At 30.9% G+C, this 17,846-nt stretch overlaps 1 protein-coding gene across 2 annotated transcripts in view; it reads right to left on the reverse strand.

Annotated features, from left to right (window-relative positions):
- Positions 1 to 17,846, reverse strand: part of LOC108908086 (cerebellar degeneration-related protein 2-like) — a 352,146-nt gene that overhangs the window by 150,754 nt on the left and 183,546 nt on the right. The window contains exon 1 of one of the 2 annotated variants that reach the window (XM_018712002.1): positions 6,112 to 6,432. The exons of the other annotated variant lie outside the window; for it this stretch is intronic. Coding sequence (XP_018567518.1) covers positions 6,112 to 6,181 — 70 coding nt within the window. The 5' untranslated portion in view covers positions 6,182 to 6,432. Of the gene's footprint in view, positions 1 to 6,111; positions 6,433 to 17,846 lie in introns of those variants that run through there. 2 annotated transcript variants of the gene reach the window in all.

A 17,846-nucleotide genomic window follows, 5' to 3' on the forward strand; every position in this document is an offset into this window, starting at 1 on the left:
TATCAAAACTGACAAAAATAAAAAAAATAAAAAAAATCTCCGTTTATGGAGAATAACTGGATTATGATAATGAATTTGGTGGACGCTCTTTTTGTGATCTATAGACTCGTTCCATGTTGCAAATATGTAGTTGAGTATATGGTAATTATAAATTGAAATACAAATGCTAATCTTAATTTTTAATTTGATCGGTATTTCCCATCCCACTAATCCATTTTATCCAATTGATCTGTTTTAACCAAATTTTTACAGGAATGGAAGTTTCAAATAAAAGTATCTTATTTATAACAAATTTTCTGCATAGGGTTTATAAACAACACTTATAATAATATATTTGCTATTTCTCAAAGTCCTTAAATAATAATCGATATTGCAAATTTTTTATGTCATATTAAACTGCTGAGAATATTTTAAAAAAGGAACAGAAGTATAGACAAACAAAAACAATAAGCCAATAAAGTTCTGTTATCAGAACTACTGTAACAATTTACTGCGGCAGGGGCGTGCCTTGAAATTTTCCGCGTTATCTTCAGAATATTAAAATATATATGAGGTAGTAGAATTTTTGGATTAAAATGATTGATTTATTTTATGTCCACAGGACGATACAATTACGAGAAAACACGCCAATGTCTTTCTACCTCGTTTGTCGAAGGGTCTTATTGAAATCTTATTTATCCCAACAAATATCGTATGGACTGTAGGTATTAAATACATACGACAATAAACATTGTACTGTAGGATTCAACGTCTTTAAACAAGATGGTCATACATGAGTATATAAGAGAAGCTGTCTACCTGCTGCTGATTCTATCAAAAATTTAGAACATATACAAAAGTGAATTAAGCATAAAACGTAGCAGAACAAAATTCTTGTACATACAATCTATGTGTGATGTAAAAAAGATGCTCTAAATTAAATGTATGATTCAGCAAGAACAAGTATTAAACAATGTAAATTTTGAAAAGGAATGTGTTCATTCAAAACCTTGAACGTTTGGAAATAATTTAAGAGTATGTAAGGTACAAAGGAAAGTATTTTTATAAATAATCTTTATCGAAAAATTATACCTTGAACTTAGATCAGTGGGTGTTTAAAAAATTATATAATGATTCCAATAAAATTGTCAAGATAAGCTACGTACCTATAAAAAATAAATACAAGTCAAGATAAAAATCTTGTTACTTTGTATAAGGAAGTGTGAAATTGTTTTATCGATTCATAAGTATATTTCAACAATAGACTAAGGAAAAAATAGTTAAGTGAAAAATATTTTTCACTTGTTCAATACAAATATAACTATTCAGCTGAAAGTTATTATTATGTAGGTACTTTAAAATATTACCAAGGTTTATTTTTTTAACGGCGCAAGGTTAATTACCAACATCGAGGACTAGTATTTTAAGATCTCGTACATACCTAATGTTTGTCAATTGATTCTCAAGGTAGCCTACCTAATATTATTTCTGAATACATTCGTAACTCTAACAGAGCCTGCTTTATCACTGAATATGTAAAGTTCACGGCTTTTACCAGGGAATTTCAAAAAGTAATGAAAATTGATAATATTTCATGAAAACAATGAAACAAACAAACAATTTCTAACATGTGGATGCACGTATTGTAGAACGCTACCTTATAAAAAGAGAAGATATTGGTGCAACAAAAACTTAGGAACTATCTAATTTGAGAGTAGAACTATATGCTAAATATATACATGTTACACGTTTAAGACTAATATGTATTACCACCATAAAGAGTATTCGGCTAGCTGTGTTTGCTATACTTTTCGTATAAAAAATAGCAACTATTATTTTAAACGAGAATTAAATTATAATATACAAGATATCTTTTGACGGAAAGTTTCTAAGGAATTACAAAAAAAATGTTTTTAATAAAAGATACAGGATTCTAATGAATATATAAACGACTTTTACACATTATTGGTTAACTTACAGTTTTGTAACTATAGCTACATGACGTTTTGAACCGACGGCGACGTATCCATCATTGTGAATATGCTGTTGTATAACCACGTCTATACAAAACGATGATTGTTATTTTTAAAAATAGCTGTCGTATATACCGCTTTATGTAACCCTTACATAAGGGTGTTCTTTGTGTTAATGGAAACCATCACATTGCTGTGTTCACCATATAGCCCAAACCTTCCGATAGTCATATCTTTGGACCTTTGAAGGATAAAGCAAAATTTAACAATGATGATGAGGTTAAAGAAGCTAGCTGAATGTAGGAACAAGAACATTTCTTTTTAATCTAATCTAATAAAAATGTTCGTTGAGCGGTGTGAACAGTCTATTAAAATAGAGGCGATTGTGTAGAAAAATTACCCATTTAATTAAATGGATGATTGTGAAACTTTTCCTTTGTATAAGTCAGCGCGTAACACATGAAGCATACCTGTCATTATTCTAATATTGAAACTGAAAGATATTTAAGTCTTCATTTACTGTATAATGTCCAAATAGTTTCAAGAATATTTTCTAATAAAGACCTACATATTTTCATTGTATAAAAAAACAAACCAAAAATTTTGTGTCAGTTTTCCTTTAGTGATAGTGTTCTCATGTTCAAAATGATTAATTATGAACTTGTTCTATTTATATAACAACCGTTTCAATTTATATCTCTATTTTAGAGCTACATGCTCGCTAGGTTCATCACGTTTGCATAAATACATCGAAGCTTTTTAACGTACATAGCAACATAGCGAACAGAGCGCTTTGTGTGTCCAGTCGCTGAAGGCGAAAATAAGGTAAAAGCTCCCAATTTTTTCGGATAGCATGGAAAAAAAGTTTCTAACAGTTTAAAATATTCTTTTGGTGCATTTACAATGTATTGCATTTCTTTTGTTATTCATTAGAAAGCTTACGACTCATTACAAAGTTAAAAACCATCCCTTATAATAAAATAAACAAAAAATATTATTGAAAGCTTGAGATGTTTTAATGGTATGCATATGTTGAATTATAAACTTTTTATTGGTTTTCAAATGATCTATGATATATTGCAATTTTTCAGCCACCCAAAAAACCCTTATGGAAGACCTACCCCTTATAGACAAATTTCCTAAAAATTATATGTGAGTATGATGACATAATTCATTTTTTTTTAAATTTTATTGAATTTATTCTTAATATTTTTTTATTAAATTAATATCAAATAAAAAAGTTTTTATATACATTATAAATGGATGTATTGTACAAAATGTTTTAAAAATACACAAAGATGATGGTAATACCCGCTCGGAAAATTTTACCGAAAAAATGCGATTAATTTTTTTACCATAACTTTATGGTACCTATATATTTTGAGCTTCTAACGGTCATAACTCAGTCAAATTCTGTCCTACAAAAATTAAAAAAAAGCAAATTGTTCAGTAAGAAAAAACCTACAATTTCTTATTCTATCATTTTTTTTATAACTAGTTAATTTTTGAAATATTTTGAGAAAAAGGCGATTTTTTAAAAAATTGAATTTTATTCAAAAGTAAATGAAATATTTTTTTAAATTTAGGCTTCTAAAATCATTCAAATTCCCAGACTTTACTGTTAATACATAAATAAAGTAAATTGCAGAAGGAATACGTTTAATTTTTTTCCCCCAAGTCATTAATTTTAATACCGATTTTTTTTTCTCAAAAATCAAGACAATCATTTTATTTTGATTGTAACTTCATTAGTTTTCATACTAACGACTTTTACCACCACTCAATTTAAAGGTCTTTTCAAGAACTTTAATAAGTGTTATATAAGTTTTCCTCGAAAAACCTTTAATTTTTCCGTTACAGGACGTTGAACTTTTCGATTATAGCTATCTTCGAAATTGACTTCAACTTCTGAGTCATAACTTCTATGCCACCCTCAAAAATTAAAAAAACAATCTCTTTTTCTATTTAATTACCTTAATTTTTGCTTATGATAATTTTTTTGACAAAACTTGTAGTTTTTGAGATATTCGCGAAAAATAGCTCAAAAACGCATGGGCTAAAAACGAACATGTTTAGGCTCAAAAAATATTGACTGTACAAAAAATTCTTATAGAACATTTTTTACTTAGAATTCGTCCCTCTATCGAATCGTGAGGTTATTTTTAATAAAAAAATTCGCACTCTCCAGAAGGGGTGGCATCCACCCCTAAGGTAAAAGCACACATCGGCACTATATAACTTTTGTTTCTTGGGCTATTCCCTAGCTACATTTCAAATTTCACATCAATCCATTCCATCCGAAAAAATTGGTAGCCAAAATGCTTCAGTGTAATAATGTAATTACATGTTAAATTTACAGTTACTTTTTTATACACCCCGGTATATAAAATACCATCTACTGCCATATCCAAACTCTAACGTTTTTACTAACCTTGTTTAAACTTTGCATAAATTTAAATACTACGCGAAAGGGAAAAATAACGATACATTTTTTATATTCGGCGCAGAAGATATCCATTCTCCCTAAATGCATCTTAGACTTAATCGTATGCACCCGTGAAAAATACATTAAAGGCAACCCTCTTGAAAAAGGCAGGAGGTCATACATTTGCCGCCAAGTGAGTCATATCCGGATCGATAATACACAACGCTGGTCTAAAATTTAACAGTTGATTATATATTATTGTTGAAATTATACAGATATCAATGTTAGTGTCATTTAATGTCATATAAATGAGATTGGTAGTGGTTGTGGAAGATTACATCAACATATTTTGGAAATGTATGTACATTTCCTAAATAAATTTGCTTGGGTCTGAATTTGGATTTTAAAATTACACCCACTTGAGCCATGGTTATCTGTAAAATAGATGAATTGCCAGTTAAATAAGGAACAGATTTAGCACATGGTTAACAATGGAAAATAAAAATAGCTGAACCCATTATGTAGGAAAGTAATTGACATAAAATGGAGTTGAAACAACAAATGAAATAAATGTAATTATATGTAGATTTGTTTATTGAATGAGCAAAGCGAGTGTTTAGAAGGAGAATTGATTATTTTTATTAAACTTCCTTGTTGTAAGTTTGCTCTATTTTCCCTCAAATCTTCGTTTTATGTTATATACAAAGCAAAGTCTTCTTTACAAGCAAATATCATTCGAAAAGATATTTCGTACTCAAATATTTGAAAAGGCAATTTTGTCTTAGCCTTACATTTAACAGCTTATTAATAAATCCCGAATTTGATGGATGATTGGTCTCTTAAATCATCTAAATCTATTTGAAAGCGAAAAATTACAGTTCGTTAATCACGTAAGTGATATACAAACAAATATATCGTCGACTTCTGGATCAAAATTGCCTTAGTTTTATCGTAAAGTGGAAACTATAGAAAAGTAAACTTCTTTACAAATAATTGTCAATGACAATAATTTAAATTTTTCAAGGTTTGTTTATTTAAAAGAATTAACATAATTAACAAATATTTGCCATTTATCGAGCCAGTAACATTAGTATTCTTCTGATACATCTTAAGCAATTGTTACAATACAAACATTAAATTGTATTGAGCAAATGGGCTCACAAAATGAATCAGAAAACTGCTTCCACAACATTCCTTCTGAAAAGAGACAATTATTTTGAAGCTAATGACACTGATTCACTGGTTTCGTATCTTATAACAGTGGAAGTTTTGAAAAAAGCGGTATTTTTAAAATAAATAGGAAATATTCTCATTTTTTAATGAAAGTAGCCATTATTTAGCCGGTTTAAAAATACAAAACGAGGAATCAAAACACGAAAAGAGAGGGGGTAAAATCGATCCTGCGGCTAGCTATGTCGCAAGGGACTTTTAATGGAAATAATTACTAGAGCTATTAGGACCAAACACTTAAATACTAATTAGAGAAGCGTGTTTTCTATAAATCACATGCACAATTGGCAATTAACTAAATGCAGTTTACCGATTTCGAAAACGCCGATGGGTTATTGATTGCACATACCATTGGAGAATGCTAATAAATTATAATATATTATATTTGAAGTTGGTGAGTAATGCTATAGTCGATTGTTAGCTATGGACAAACGGTAATTAGCAGAACTGTAGCGAATTGTATGAATCATGGTGGTCGGTCGGTTTCTCTGCAACGAAACTCACCGTCTAGCATAACGCTCCTTGCGTAATCATCCTCGGAGGGCTCACTGCACATTTTCTTCAACGCACTCATTTTCCTGCGGCAATCGATGAGGGAACGGCCGCGGGGAACATGTCACTTCACCTGCGAACGCATTCCGTCTGGAATCGTGATGATTAATAATGGTTCCAGTCCGCGGTTTGCCGAATAAAACCAACTATCGCCCGGAGATTGTTTACGACCGACTAAATAGCGAAGTGTGCTTTGACAGGACAGCTGATCGGCACGATTACGAGGCAAGGCCTTATTTCGCCAGGCAAGGTTCACGGATAGTGGATGGCATGGCTAGGTTGATGTTTTGTTCGTGGACTGCGGACAAGCGCACAAGTGGAGCCCGAGACCTTCGATCGATCGCGCTAGGACGACGCGACGGCGACGAAGGGTAGAATGGAATTTTCTTCTGTTGACACGTTTCTGACGACAGAGAAGTGAAATTTAAATGACTTCCACTCAAAAGTAATATATTTTTACCCGTTAAAAAAGCAGCACACGCTCGGAAAAGGGATGAACTTAAAATCAAAGCAAAAACACAGCTTTGATTTTATTATATAATTAAGTTTATAATGTTACCTCGATAATTAAAATTATGAAACACATTAAAAAGGAAATGTTAAATTTGTAACATGCAGTCAATTAAACTCGACTTGCAAAATTCGTTTGAAAAACTGAATATATGGGCGCCACGTAGCTCGTTCCTACATCTGCAGTGTTTACAGCGGTGGTCATGGTTACCGTCGCGCAGCAATGAAATACGGAGTGGAATAGCGTATACATATTACAACGCAGTTTGGGCTCTGTTTAGTTCGACCATAACCAAATAGTAGTTATTCATGGATTTTTTTGTTATTAAACGTAATTTGTTCAGGTTAGTGTAAAATTGTTACTTACATATTTCTGCTTGTGTGTATTTTAAAAGATTGTAAAAGTTTAAATTGTTTGTAAAGACAGAATAATAGTAATGCTATCTATTGAAAACTCAGTGGTGGCAGAAATACAAAACTTTAATGGAAAAGTAGGTAATTTAAAAGTTTATTTCAAACAAAAGCAGAAGAATAGACTTTCACTATAAAAAATAATGTTGAACACAATCATTTTCCCTATATTTCAATAGTACTTAAAATAAAACTGCCCAATTATATTTATTTATTTTTTTCAATACTTCCCTGGTATGGAAGTCATAAGCCGCCACTGGTTATATCCCAATTAGCACTAACTTCTATTGGTTTTGCGATGTTCAATTTATGTTAAAAATTTCAATTATTATATCACATGGAAATTCCTGTAATTTAAAAGAGTGAATATTCATTTCATGATAACACGAATTAATACAAGAACAATAAAAATTGTGAAAGAAATATTTGTTTGAATTAAAGATTAAAATTATAATTTTCGTGATTTCATATCGTTCCTTCTTACAGAATTCTTTGATACTGCAAATATTTTAACCAATAATTAATGTTTTTTGGGACCTAATTATCTGGAATTAACATTTTAAAAATTAAATTGAATTTTCTTAATATACATAAAAATACAACAGCTAATAAGCAAAAAAAGGAATGCAATGAATTCTATTAAGTATATCAATATTTTACTAATGTATTTTGATTTACTGTTCTAAAAAAAAATTTTCTAAATCTGAAGTGCCCAATTGCAAATAGTTGCAAGTTTTTATATCATTGGTTAAATAATAAATAGAAAATTAATTGTATTCATGGACATTTATTCAGAATTTATATGCTATCAAGTTAAGGTCTTTTTTATAATAAACTGATAAATGATATACGTATGATACATACTTAATCTCCTTATATTACATTCATAGGAACATCAAAGTCGAAAGTTGGTTATAAAAACTAAAAAGGCATGAAAAACTTATTTGACCTTATACAGGCTTATACGAATGTGAAGTTTCATTAATGTTTTCTTAAATAATTAAAAAAATGTATTATCAATAAATAATAACCCAACATTTTTTTGCTTACAGTACATTTCAGGAATGATACCACTTATATTCAATTCAATTTTCCATAGTCTTAAATGGTACAAAAATGTTTTACAATTTAACCAGCTATGTGCTGAGCTGCTTCTTAAGAAATGTCATGAATACGTACTATTTATTTCTGTCGTAAATTCTTGCAACTCATGATAAATATAAAAATATTTTAGTGGGATTAGATATAGTGATATAGAAATCTAGAAATTTAGAGCGTTGGAGATATAGATATATAGGGATATAGAGATATGGGGATATAGAAACATAGAGATTTAGAGCTTTGAATATTTAAAGTTTTAGAGATTTGGATATTTAGAAATATAGAAATGTAGAGATGTAGAGGTATGGTATGGAGATATAGAGATGTAAAGATATGGACAGATATAGAAAGGGTTTAGTAGTTAAAATAGTTATAAGACAATATCTGCAATTCTACATGGATATGTCAAAAATTAACACAATACATTTTGAGACTACAGTTCACTTAAAGATACAAATAATAAGTTATTTGTCTGCATCTCCTTCTTCAATGCAGTTTTGCACCAATATTTGAAATAAACCAGAAATGTTTTTGGTTGCGTCTTCTCCCTAAAGCGAGGTTTTGGGGGTTCAAAAATATGCTGAAAAAAAGATAAAGAAAATTTGATATTTTCTTGACGTTTCCAGACACTTATATTCTTCAGACAAAACTCTAAAACTTGAGATTAAATTCTGTATCTGGTCGGTATTTATATTTCCCTTTCAAAATTTTCCATTTCTTTTACTACAATTTTGATATTATTAAAATTTATTGAATACCTTGTTATCTACCCTGTTACCGTGTTATATCAGGTCCCGCAACTGCTGATTTCTCACCGTTATTATTCCTTAAATGGTGAATAACTTGTCAATACATTCTTGAGAAGCGGTTTAGTTCCATTAGAATCAAGAATAAGAACCGAAATTTTATATCAGGAGGTCTGCCCCCACAAAGCCTAGTCCATTATATATCTGTAACTTTCGGCAACCAGTTATATGGCACGACATAGCAATCCGTAAACCTAAATAATCCCAGTAGTGAGTTAAAGGAGTTTCCATCAATTCTTACATAATTGACAATAAATTCATGAGCTGCCGTTGATTATCTAACCACTTTTTTGACCATTTTCTATTCTCTTATTTTGGGTGTTTTTTCCTTCCCTCTTCCAACAAAATTACTAGGACTGTAACTCCTTTCTGACAAAATTACTTTCTTTGTAAAAATTTAACTGGAAAACTATATGACAAATACCAAAGATAAATACTCGCTTGTTAGTAAAACTATTAACTATACAAAAAATTGATCGATTAAAATGCATCTAATCAATTACACAGGTCAACATTTGATCTAAGAATAATCACCGGACCTGGCCAGGGTACTTATAGGTTTTTTGGATCGCTGATTCCGAATCCGAGGTTGGCTAAGCTCCATCACGTCAGGTCCAAGGTCATTTGAAGGTTAAATGGCCAAAAATGGTCTAAAAAATCTGAAAAAATTTATACGTATGTTTTTGGAGTAGCTGGGTTAAAATCCGCTGTCAGTTTCACCCCTGAAGGACATCTGAAGGTTATATGAAGGTCATATCAAGGTCATTTGAAGGTCTAATCGAGAAAATCGGTATAAAAAATCTGAAAAAATTTAGGGAAGTCACGAAAAAGTTTTTAGGCAGTAATAAAGACCCCGACTACAAAAATATTGTTGCAACAATGGAAAATAATTTCCAAAAATTAGGATGTTTAATGAACCTTAAACTTCACTTTCTTGATTCTCATCTTGACTTCTTTCCAGAAAATCTAGGGGCATTCAGTGATTAACAAGGTGAAAGAATGCATCAGGACCTGAGTGACTTTGAGAAAAGATATCAGGGTGTTTGGGGAAAGAATATGTTGGCCGACTATTGCTGGTAGAGACACAAACGTAGAACATAAAAGAAAATCAATTAGAAGATCGTTTGAAACTAAACGTAAACGATTCAAAGTTGACGATTAATTTGTATGCTAAACAAGGAGATTCATTTATTGAAAACAATTTTAAAAACAGTAAGGTGTAAATTGGGTGAAAGTCTCACCTTAATGGCTGGACACGTTACTGTTCTTGCCTTAACTGGCCGGGACATTCAGTCGTCTTGACTTAATTTAGAAACATTTTGAGCTTATTAAGAGTTAAAAGAGGTTTGTAATGAAAAAAATAAATAAAATATTTCCCTTCACTACAATGTCAAAACTTCTATGAATTTCTAATTTTGGAAAAATTATCTCTACCAATTTTTCAAAGTTCAACTTTGCTATATCAGTTTGATATACCCTCAGTTTGTTTTAAAAGTTGGAACAAACACTTTCAGATCATTAACCAACTGTATATCTACTGAACACACCATTGCGACAGGTGTTGTGACTTAACATATTAATATTCAAATTTAGCCTGCCAGTCGTACTCTTATGTAAATAACTATAAAAATAGATGTTACACGAGCATTAAGTAATTTTATAACACAATTAATAGATAGATGGGAAACCCTAGAATTACAATAATTAAAATACATATGACTAGGCGTTTTTGGAAAATATATATGATTGATCAAACGGATCACTAATAATAACTGTTCTTGGATTTCAAAGTGGATGTCAGGGCATCTGTTTTTAAATATAAAGGACAAACAAACGAGACTCAGGCATATTTAACCTCACGGCGGCGGCGGCGCGCGGCGGCGTGATTAAAATTTGGTGTATCAATTTTGCGAACACTTTTTACGAGTAGGTAATGTCATTTTAAAATAAAAATTCTGAAGAAAAATGTGAATATTAATTCCATTCCAATGTCATGTCGTATTTCCTTATAAATAATAGAAATTAAAGTAATTAAAATTTCTCCTTAAATTTCTGTAACATTTTTACTCAGCCAGGTATGAAATTCAAGATAATCATCTTAATTTGCCCTGAAATTAAATCTTAAATGTGTGATTAATACCGTATGAATAGCATAGTGCCTCATTTCGTCATGAATGTTGAGAACCATAAAAGTTGGCGTTATGGAATGTTAGATAACAGTCTCTACAATATATTATATTAGACACAGGAGTCATGTGATTGAAATATTTGATTTCATGTATATTTAAATTAGATAATATATTGATATGAAAATGAGAATCGGTTAACTTTCCCAAATTCCACATATTACATTATATATTCAGATCAGAAAGTAAATTGTTTTAAACTAATCAAATCGATCAATTTCAGAAGTCTCTTGCTACAAAATTTTGATATTTTTTTTTGTGTTATTTACTGTTTAAGCAATAGTAACAGTATTATGTCAGAAATAGCCGATAAAAGTCAGAGTTTGTACTCTTATACAGGGTGTAAGAAGTTTGACCGCCATTACTTCAGCATTACTTGAAGTAGAGTAATCATAAATGGCCAAAAATGTGTATATTACAGGGGTGTAAGATTAACAGTTTTCAAAATACAGCAAGAATACGTGACAACAACGCTTAACCTAATGCTACACAGCTGATGCACACCACGTGTACACGCGGCAGACTTGTCCTACGGAAATAATTTAAACGACTATTATTGTGAAACATTTAGTAAACTTCAAGACTATTGTTTTCCAGTTTTTAAATAAATAAAATAAAATCTATCGATTTTGTAGTACGAAGATAGTATTGTGCTTAAATTTTAGCTCGAATTTTTGTAATTATGAATCTCTTAAAACAGGAACTTAACTTTTAATCAAATTAAAAGGTACGTATTAAAAATAATTTAGGTACTTACCAAAAAGCAAAATTCAGTAATTTTAAAGTACACAAGTACAAAACAAACTACAACATATGCTCAAAATGTTCATCACCATTTTCGATGCACGCACGACACCTTCGAATCCAATTTTCGCCCACTCGCTGAAAAACACCTCAAGAAAAGGATATATTGGTACGCAAAAAACACTCCGACACGGTCGAATGCAGATACCAACTGAATTGTGTATTGGTGGTTGCTGGACACCTTAGTACCTCGTGTTAACCGCCGCGCCGTTGTCACATTGCTCGAAATGAATTTTATCGAGTTTTAAATGTATTACAATGCTATATTATTTTTTAGAATTAAGCATAAAAAAGTTCAAGAAAGTGTTGAACATTGTATTTTATGGCATTTTATGTACGCAGTTATGTCAATATTCCTTAATTAATCGAACTTTTGTAGTTGGAGATTTTTATAATTTTTTTCTCGGAAATGGTTGAGTTTAGGACCCATGTCATACAAGGTATTTTTTATTTATTATAATGTATTCTATCGTCTATTAAAATTAAGGCAGTCAAACTTCTAACACCCTGTATGTGTCGATAATGCAAACTTTCAATTGTCTTTTAGAAATAGCTTATATATTGTGATTCGTTCCGTGAATTTATCTTGTGTTGTTAGAAACAAGACAATTTTACATTATCTAATGGTTTTAATAATGCCAAGCATGAGTATTTTTATTATAATATTTGGATATATTATTTTTTATTTTAATGAGTTAGAGAGTACGTAATTTCCGGTTTTTTTTCAAATTTAAGATATTTGTTTTTTTAACTCTACTATTATCAATAGTCTTATCGATCATTATTCCTTCTCCCAACGTTCAACAAGTTTCTCGATGCCTCTTCTGTAGAAATCGTCCGGTTTTGACTCAAAAAACTCATCCAATGAAGCTCTTAACACATTGTTGTTGTTAAAAGAAACATCATGTAAAGGGTGTTACAAAAAGCAGAAGAGGTGAAAATCAAAAGAAGCGAGATCGGGAAAGTAAGGCGGGTAGGGCAGAACTTCGCAATTCAACTCCCAAATGGCCGTTTTCGTCATATTGGCAATATATGATCGCGCATTGTCATGTTGCAAAAGAACTTTTTTGTTGAATAACCACGTGGAGTCACCATAGTTGTTGGACATAGAGTTCTGCGCTGACGGTTTGATTGTTTGGTAAAAGTTTATAATAAAAAATTCATTACCAATCCCACCAAACACATAACATTTTATTTCGAGGATGAAGTTCTGGTCTTGTTCGCGCAGGTGCTTGTTTTTTTAGGGATTAACCATTCTTTCCGCTGTTTCATGTTCACGTACAGACATTATTTTTTATCACCAGTGACAAAACGATGAAGAAATCGTTTCTTATGACCACGTGTTGATGGATGACGACAGAGCAAGCCAGCGGCAATTGCGGAGCGTTGATTCTTCTTGTTTTCGTTCAAAACATGTGCCGAAAATGTCAGTTTTATCAACTTAACATTCCATTTCAAATGAATGAAAACTCACAAAATTAAATCGTAACGAAGCAACCAATAACACAATCGTACTAGCGATGTCCTGTTCAATTTTGGTTGAGAAACATTTCTTAATTACGAAGATTCATGAGTCGCCAAAATTTAGAATCTTCCTGTTCGAGTTTTCACCTCCTGAACCGGCGGTGACAGAATTTTTGGCAGTAAAGTGTTGATTTCCATTGTACTAGCAATGACATGTCATATTTTAGTTGATACTCATTTCTTAATTATGAAGATTTATTAGGTATATTAGCAAGCCACGAAATTTATTTACAAGTAATCGCCCAATAAATACATTTTTTCGAGTTTTCACACCCTGAAACTTAGGTGACAAGTTAGAAAAATTTTTGAATTTGTTTGATTTACCTTAACACCATTGCAGGATTGTAAAAATACGAGAGCTTATAATAGAATATATGTTTTTTAAAATCTTATCATTTTTTATTCAGTGTCTTAAATCATGGAATTTTCTCCGAAATCCGAAATTTTTACAAAAATACCTTCTTTTCGTAAATTTGTCCCTTTAACAAAGCATACATAAATGTCTAAAAAAAAGTTGATAGATGAAGACGTTATGCTTTAATCTGTATGTCTACGGTACTGGTAGTTGAAATGTAGAATTGTGATTTTATGCACTTTATTACACAGGCCGACAAAAAAAATTGTTTTAGAGACGTGACCATACCTATCTCTAGTAAAATTTTCTGCTGAATCCGAAAATGTAAGTTATAACTGAGGAGCAATCATGCAAAAACCTATAAATCCACTTTTGATGCCAAGTGAGTTACACATCGTTTCCCACTAATTTGAAGCTCCTCTATCGATATATGAAGTCAGATTCGAGCAAAAGTCGCGACATTTCCGGTGTAAAATCCTACATGAAGTTAAGCATTTTGACCAAATCCCGATATAAAGATATCATCACCCTGCAAAATCAGTTTAAACCGTGGTATACCACAAAAGAAGAAAGTATTTTTAGATACTTATTGGAGCAATAATTTGATTCACGTAGGGAAGAGGGGGAAATGCCAGAAATCATATGGTACAAGAATTTATTAAGTGGATCTGTTATTGTAGATGGCAATTTAGAGCAAGAACTTTGTGATTGCCTTGAATATATTGCGAATATTACCATTATCAATATTAATAACGTTAATAATAAATAATGTAATTTTTTGAAAATAAGTCAATAACATTCTGAAAATTTTGAGGAAATCCCGCTAATATTTGAATTTCGGGAAAAACCGGTGAATCCAAAAATTTTTGTCTTTTAAAAAAGTTTTATAAAATGAATTTTACCGAAATTTTGAGATTCCATAGTTCCACCCCAAAGATATGTTTTGCTGAAAAATTATTGCGAAAGCGATTGCGTAATCTACGTTTTTATCGATTTTCTCAAAACTATAAAAACTGGATTAAAGGAAAGTTACTTACGAACTTAATAGGCCAGGAAAATAAGCTGGGAAATTACCATTTCGCGACATTTTGTTTCGGCAAGCTGAATTTATCACTATAGATGCTAAATATCATGTACAGTAACACATTAGTTTCCACAGTCGTAAAAATGGGGGGAAGATTGTTTACAGGGTGGTTAATTGTATAATTTTTACGTAAATTCAGGTTTTTGGCTTATAACTTTTTTCCGTTCATTTCCACGAGAAAACAGTAAAATAATTTTTGTTTCGTCTTCAAAAGACCTACAAAACTAGCCCTCAAGCGTCAAAAAATATTGATTAGATCAAAAGTTATAAACAGAAGATATTTATTTATGACTTTTGAATTAAATATTTATAAACTGCGTTATTATTACCAGAAAGTTTTGGCATCGCATCCTCTCATTCCTTACCACTGTCTAATAACTCACACGAAATCTGGAATCGGTAAGTTGAATAGTTTACAAGTTATGGCCTTATAAACAAATAAACAAATTAACTAATTATTAGTCTGGACGATCCCGAGGATCTTCCACAGTCGCACTGATTTTTTTCATGGTAGATTTCATAATAATACATTGAAATCTATCATTTTTTTTTTTAATTTCAAATTTGCAACCTGGATTTTTTTAAAATTTTTTAGCCTTAGTTGCAAAATGAAATATACGACGCACGAGTGTGATATAGTTATATATTATTACATATTCGGAAAGCTTATGAAAAGAACTTTAAGGTAAAAAAAAATCGTCAAGATTCGTTGAAAAACAACGGAGTTACAGACTGTCAAATATATTATTTTCAAGAGAATTTCGCTTATTTAACGGCAGGGCTATAAATATTATCGTCATTTTCTTCGGACTCTTTTGAGTTATCTTGAAAAACCCCGTTTATTTTATCTTTTCTCATCTCTGGCAGGGGGTTGAGAAAAATCACTGTCATAAAAATTTTTTAATCATTTTAGGATTCAGCGGAAAATTTGACTGAAGATGGGTAGAGAGAGGGTCACGTATCCAAAACAAAAGAAAAAAATTGTCAAGGTGTGTTATCATACCAAATTTTGTGGAGTTATTACGCGTCCTTAAATAATTTAACTAATTTACTGTTTTCACAAAGTTTGAAGACCCTTATCTCGAAAACGGTGAATTTCCGAACTAAAGATTTTCTCATGGGATATTCTATTCTATATTAACAAGAACACAATCTTAACAAAATATTGTTTTATATTTGTAACACAATAAATGTTGTTTATAAGCAACATAATATTTAGCATAACAGTTCTTTTCAATTTATCTCAATATTTAAAATAAAACGAAACCAAGTCAATATCTTCATTAATAACTAAATAGTTTTCTCGGTATTCCGATAATTTTTAGGAAATAAAGTTAATCTGTTTTTTCTTCAAATTTGTCAATTGTACTAATGAAAAACCATACATAGGTATGTTATATGAAGTCATTCTCAATTCTTATTCTCATCAATGTTATAAATCTTCAAAGACTTTCACTTTTACTTTTGTTTGGAGTAAGCAATAATCTTGACGACCATTATGTCCACTACCAGTTTTCCCTCGAGCAACCCCAACTTTGAAACTTTACCGCGCCGTATAATTCATACTGTCACGAATAAATGAGCTGAATCATTTAATCACCAACATCAACAAACACGCCCGGCGCACCATAAAAGAAAGGCGCTTCCGTAGTTTTTCTCTCACGAAAACAAACGACACCCGTACATCCTGCCACAGTCACGTTTCTTTTAAAAGACCAACTGAAAAATCCTCATAAAAAAATCGACCGCAGCTAATGAACCGTGAATTCTTCTTCTTCTTGGTCATTTCCCCCGGTCTGCGACAGATACCACATTAAATAAGCTAGTATTTAATTACAGCTCGGAGCTTGTAAATTAATTAATCATTTACATACAGGCTCGCTAATAGCCGGTTATTTAGTGGATTGTTTTATTTTCAATTAGGAAATGCCCGTATTTTTCGCGCATTTATCAATGGTGCTATTAATTCATCAGAATCAATTAATGAGATAGTAATCAGCTCTGAAGATATTATTATTTTCTTTTTATTGGATTATTCATAATGTTTAAATATTTACATAAATAGTATGGACGTGGCAAATGCAAAGAAGTGTATTTTGAATTTAAAAGAGTATTTCAAGGCAGACCCAATATAGGGAGTTTAAAGTACAGATTTAAGATTTCAGAATATTTATAGTCATTATTCTTATGTATTTTATTCAGTTTTTATCTCTTTTTTTCATTTTAAAACGAATTTGAAGAAAAAACTGCCATTAGATAAAAATAAATTACTGCCTTAAATATCACGTTTAATAATTTGTTTAGTCGATTATAAAAATAAATTACACTCAAAGCTCCTTATTCGTGGGTGATCCGTTCCGAAAATGTACCGTAAATTCGGAATCCGCGAATACGGAGTGGCATTTTGTATGGAAATAAACGGGATACGGTACGGTAGAATGTTGCAAAATAATAAAAAAATATACAATATTAATTATTATATTAGGTTTATGCAATCGTTTAAAGAACTTAGTGATTTTTTCTTGTTTTGCAGCTAATAAAAGGCATTTTAATTTGGATTGACATTCAGCTGTGGCATTATCAATTTCCTTAAAAACAAAACTGCTTATCTTAAAAACAAAACTTCTTTCCATAGACGGTTCAATTTTTATGAAGAAATCACTCATTTGCCATCTGTAAACCTTCACTCAGGTTTTTTAAGTTTAATGTTACATTTTATCAAAGGCCATAAGAGTTTTGACGGTATTAAAATTAATTTTCAAATCATTATCGTAGTGTCAGTCGTAGGTATATGTTTTCATTTGCAAGCATTGGAAAAAAGAAATGTGGCCATTATTTCTGAACTTCCCTGTATCAAAAAGAATACAAGTTCTTTGAAAAGTGGAAAAATGCGAAGAAAATTAATA

This window comes from Anoplophora glabripennis, unplaced genomic scaffold (genome assembly GCF_000390285.2).
Source record: "Anoplophora glabripennis isolate ALB-LARVAE unplaced genomic scaffold, Agla_2.0 scaffold229, whole genome shotgun sequence".
NCBI classification, from domain to species: Eukaryota; Metazoa; Arthropoda; class Insecta; order Coleoptera; family Cerambycidae; genus Anoplophora; species Anoplophora glabripennis.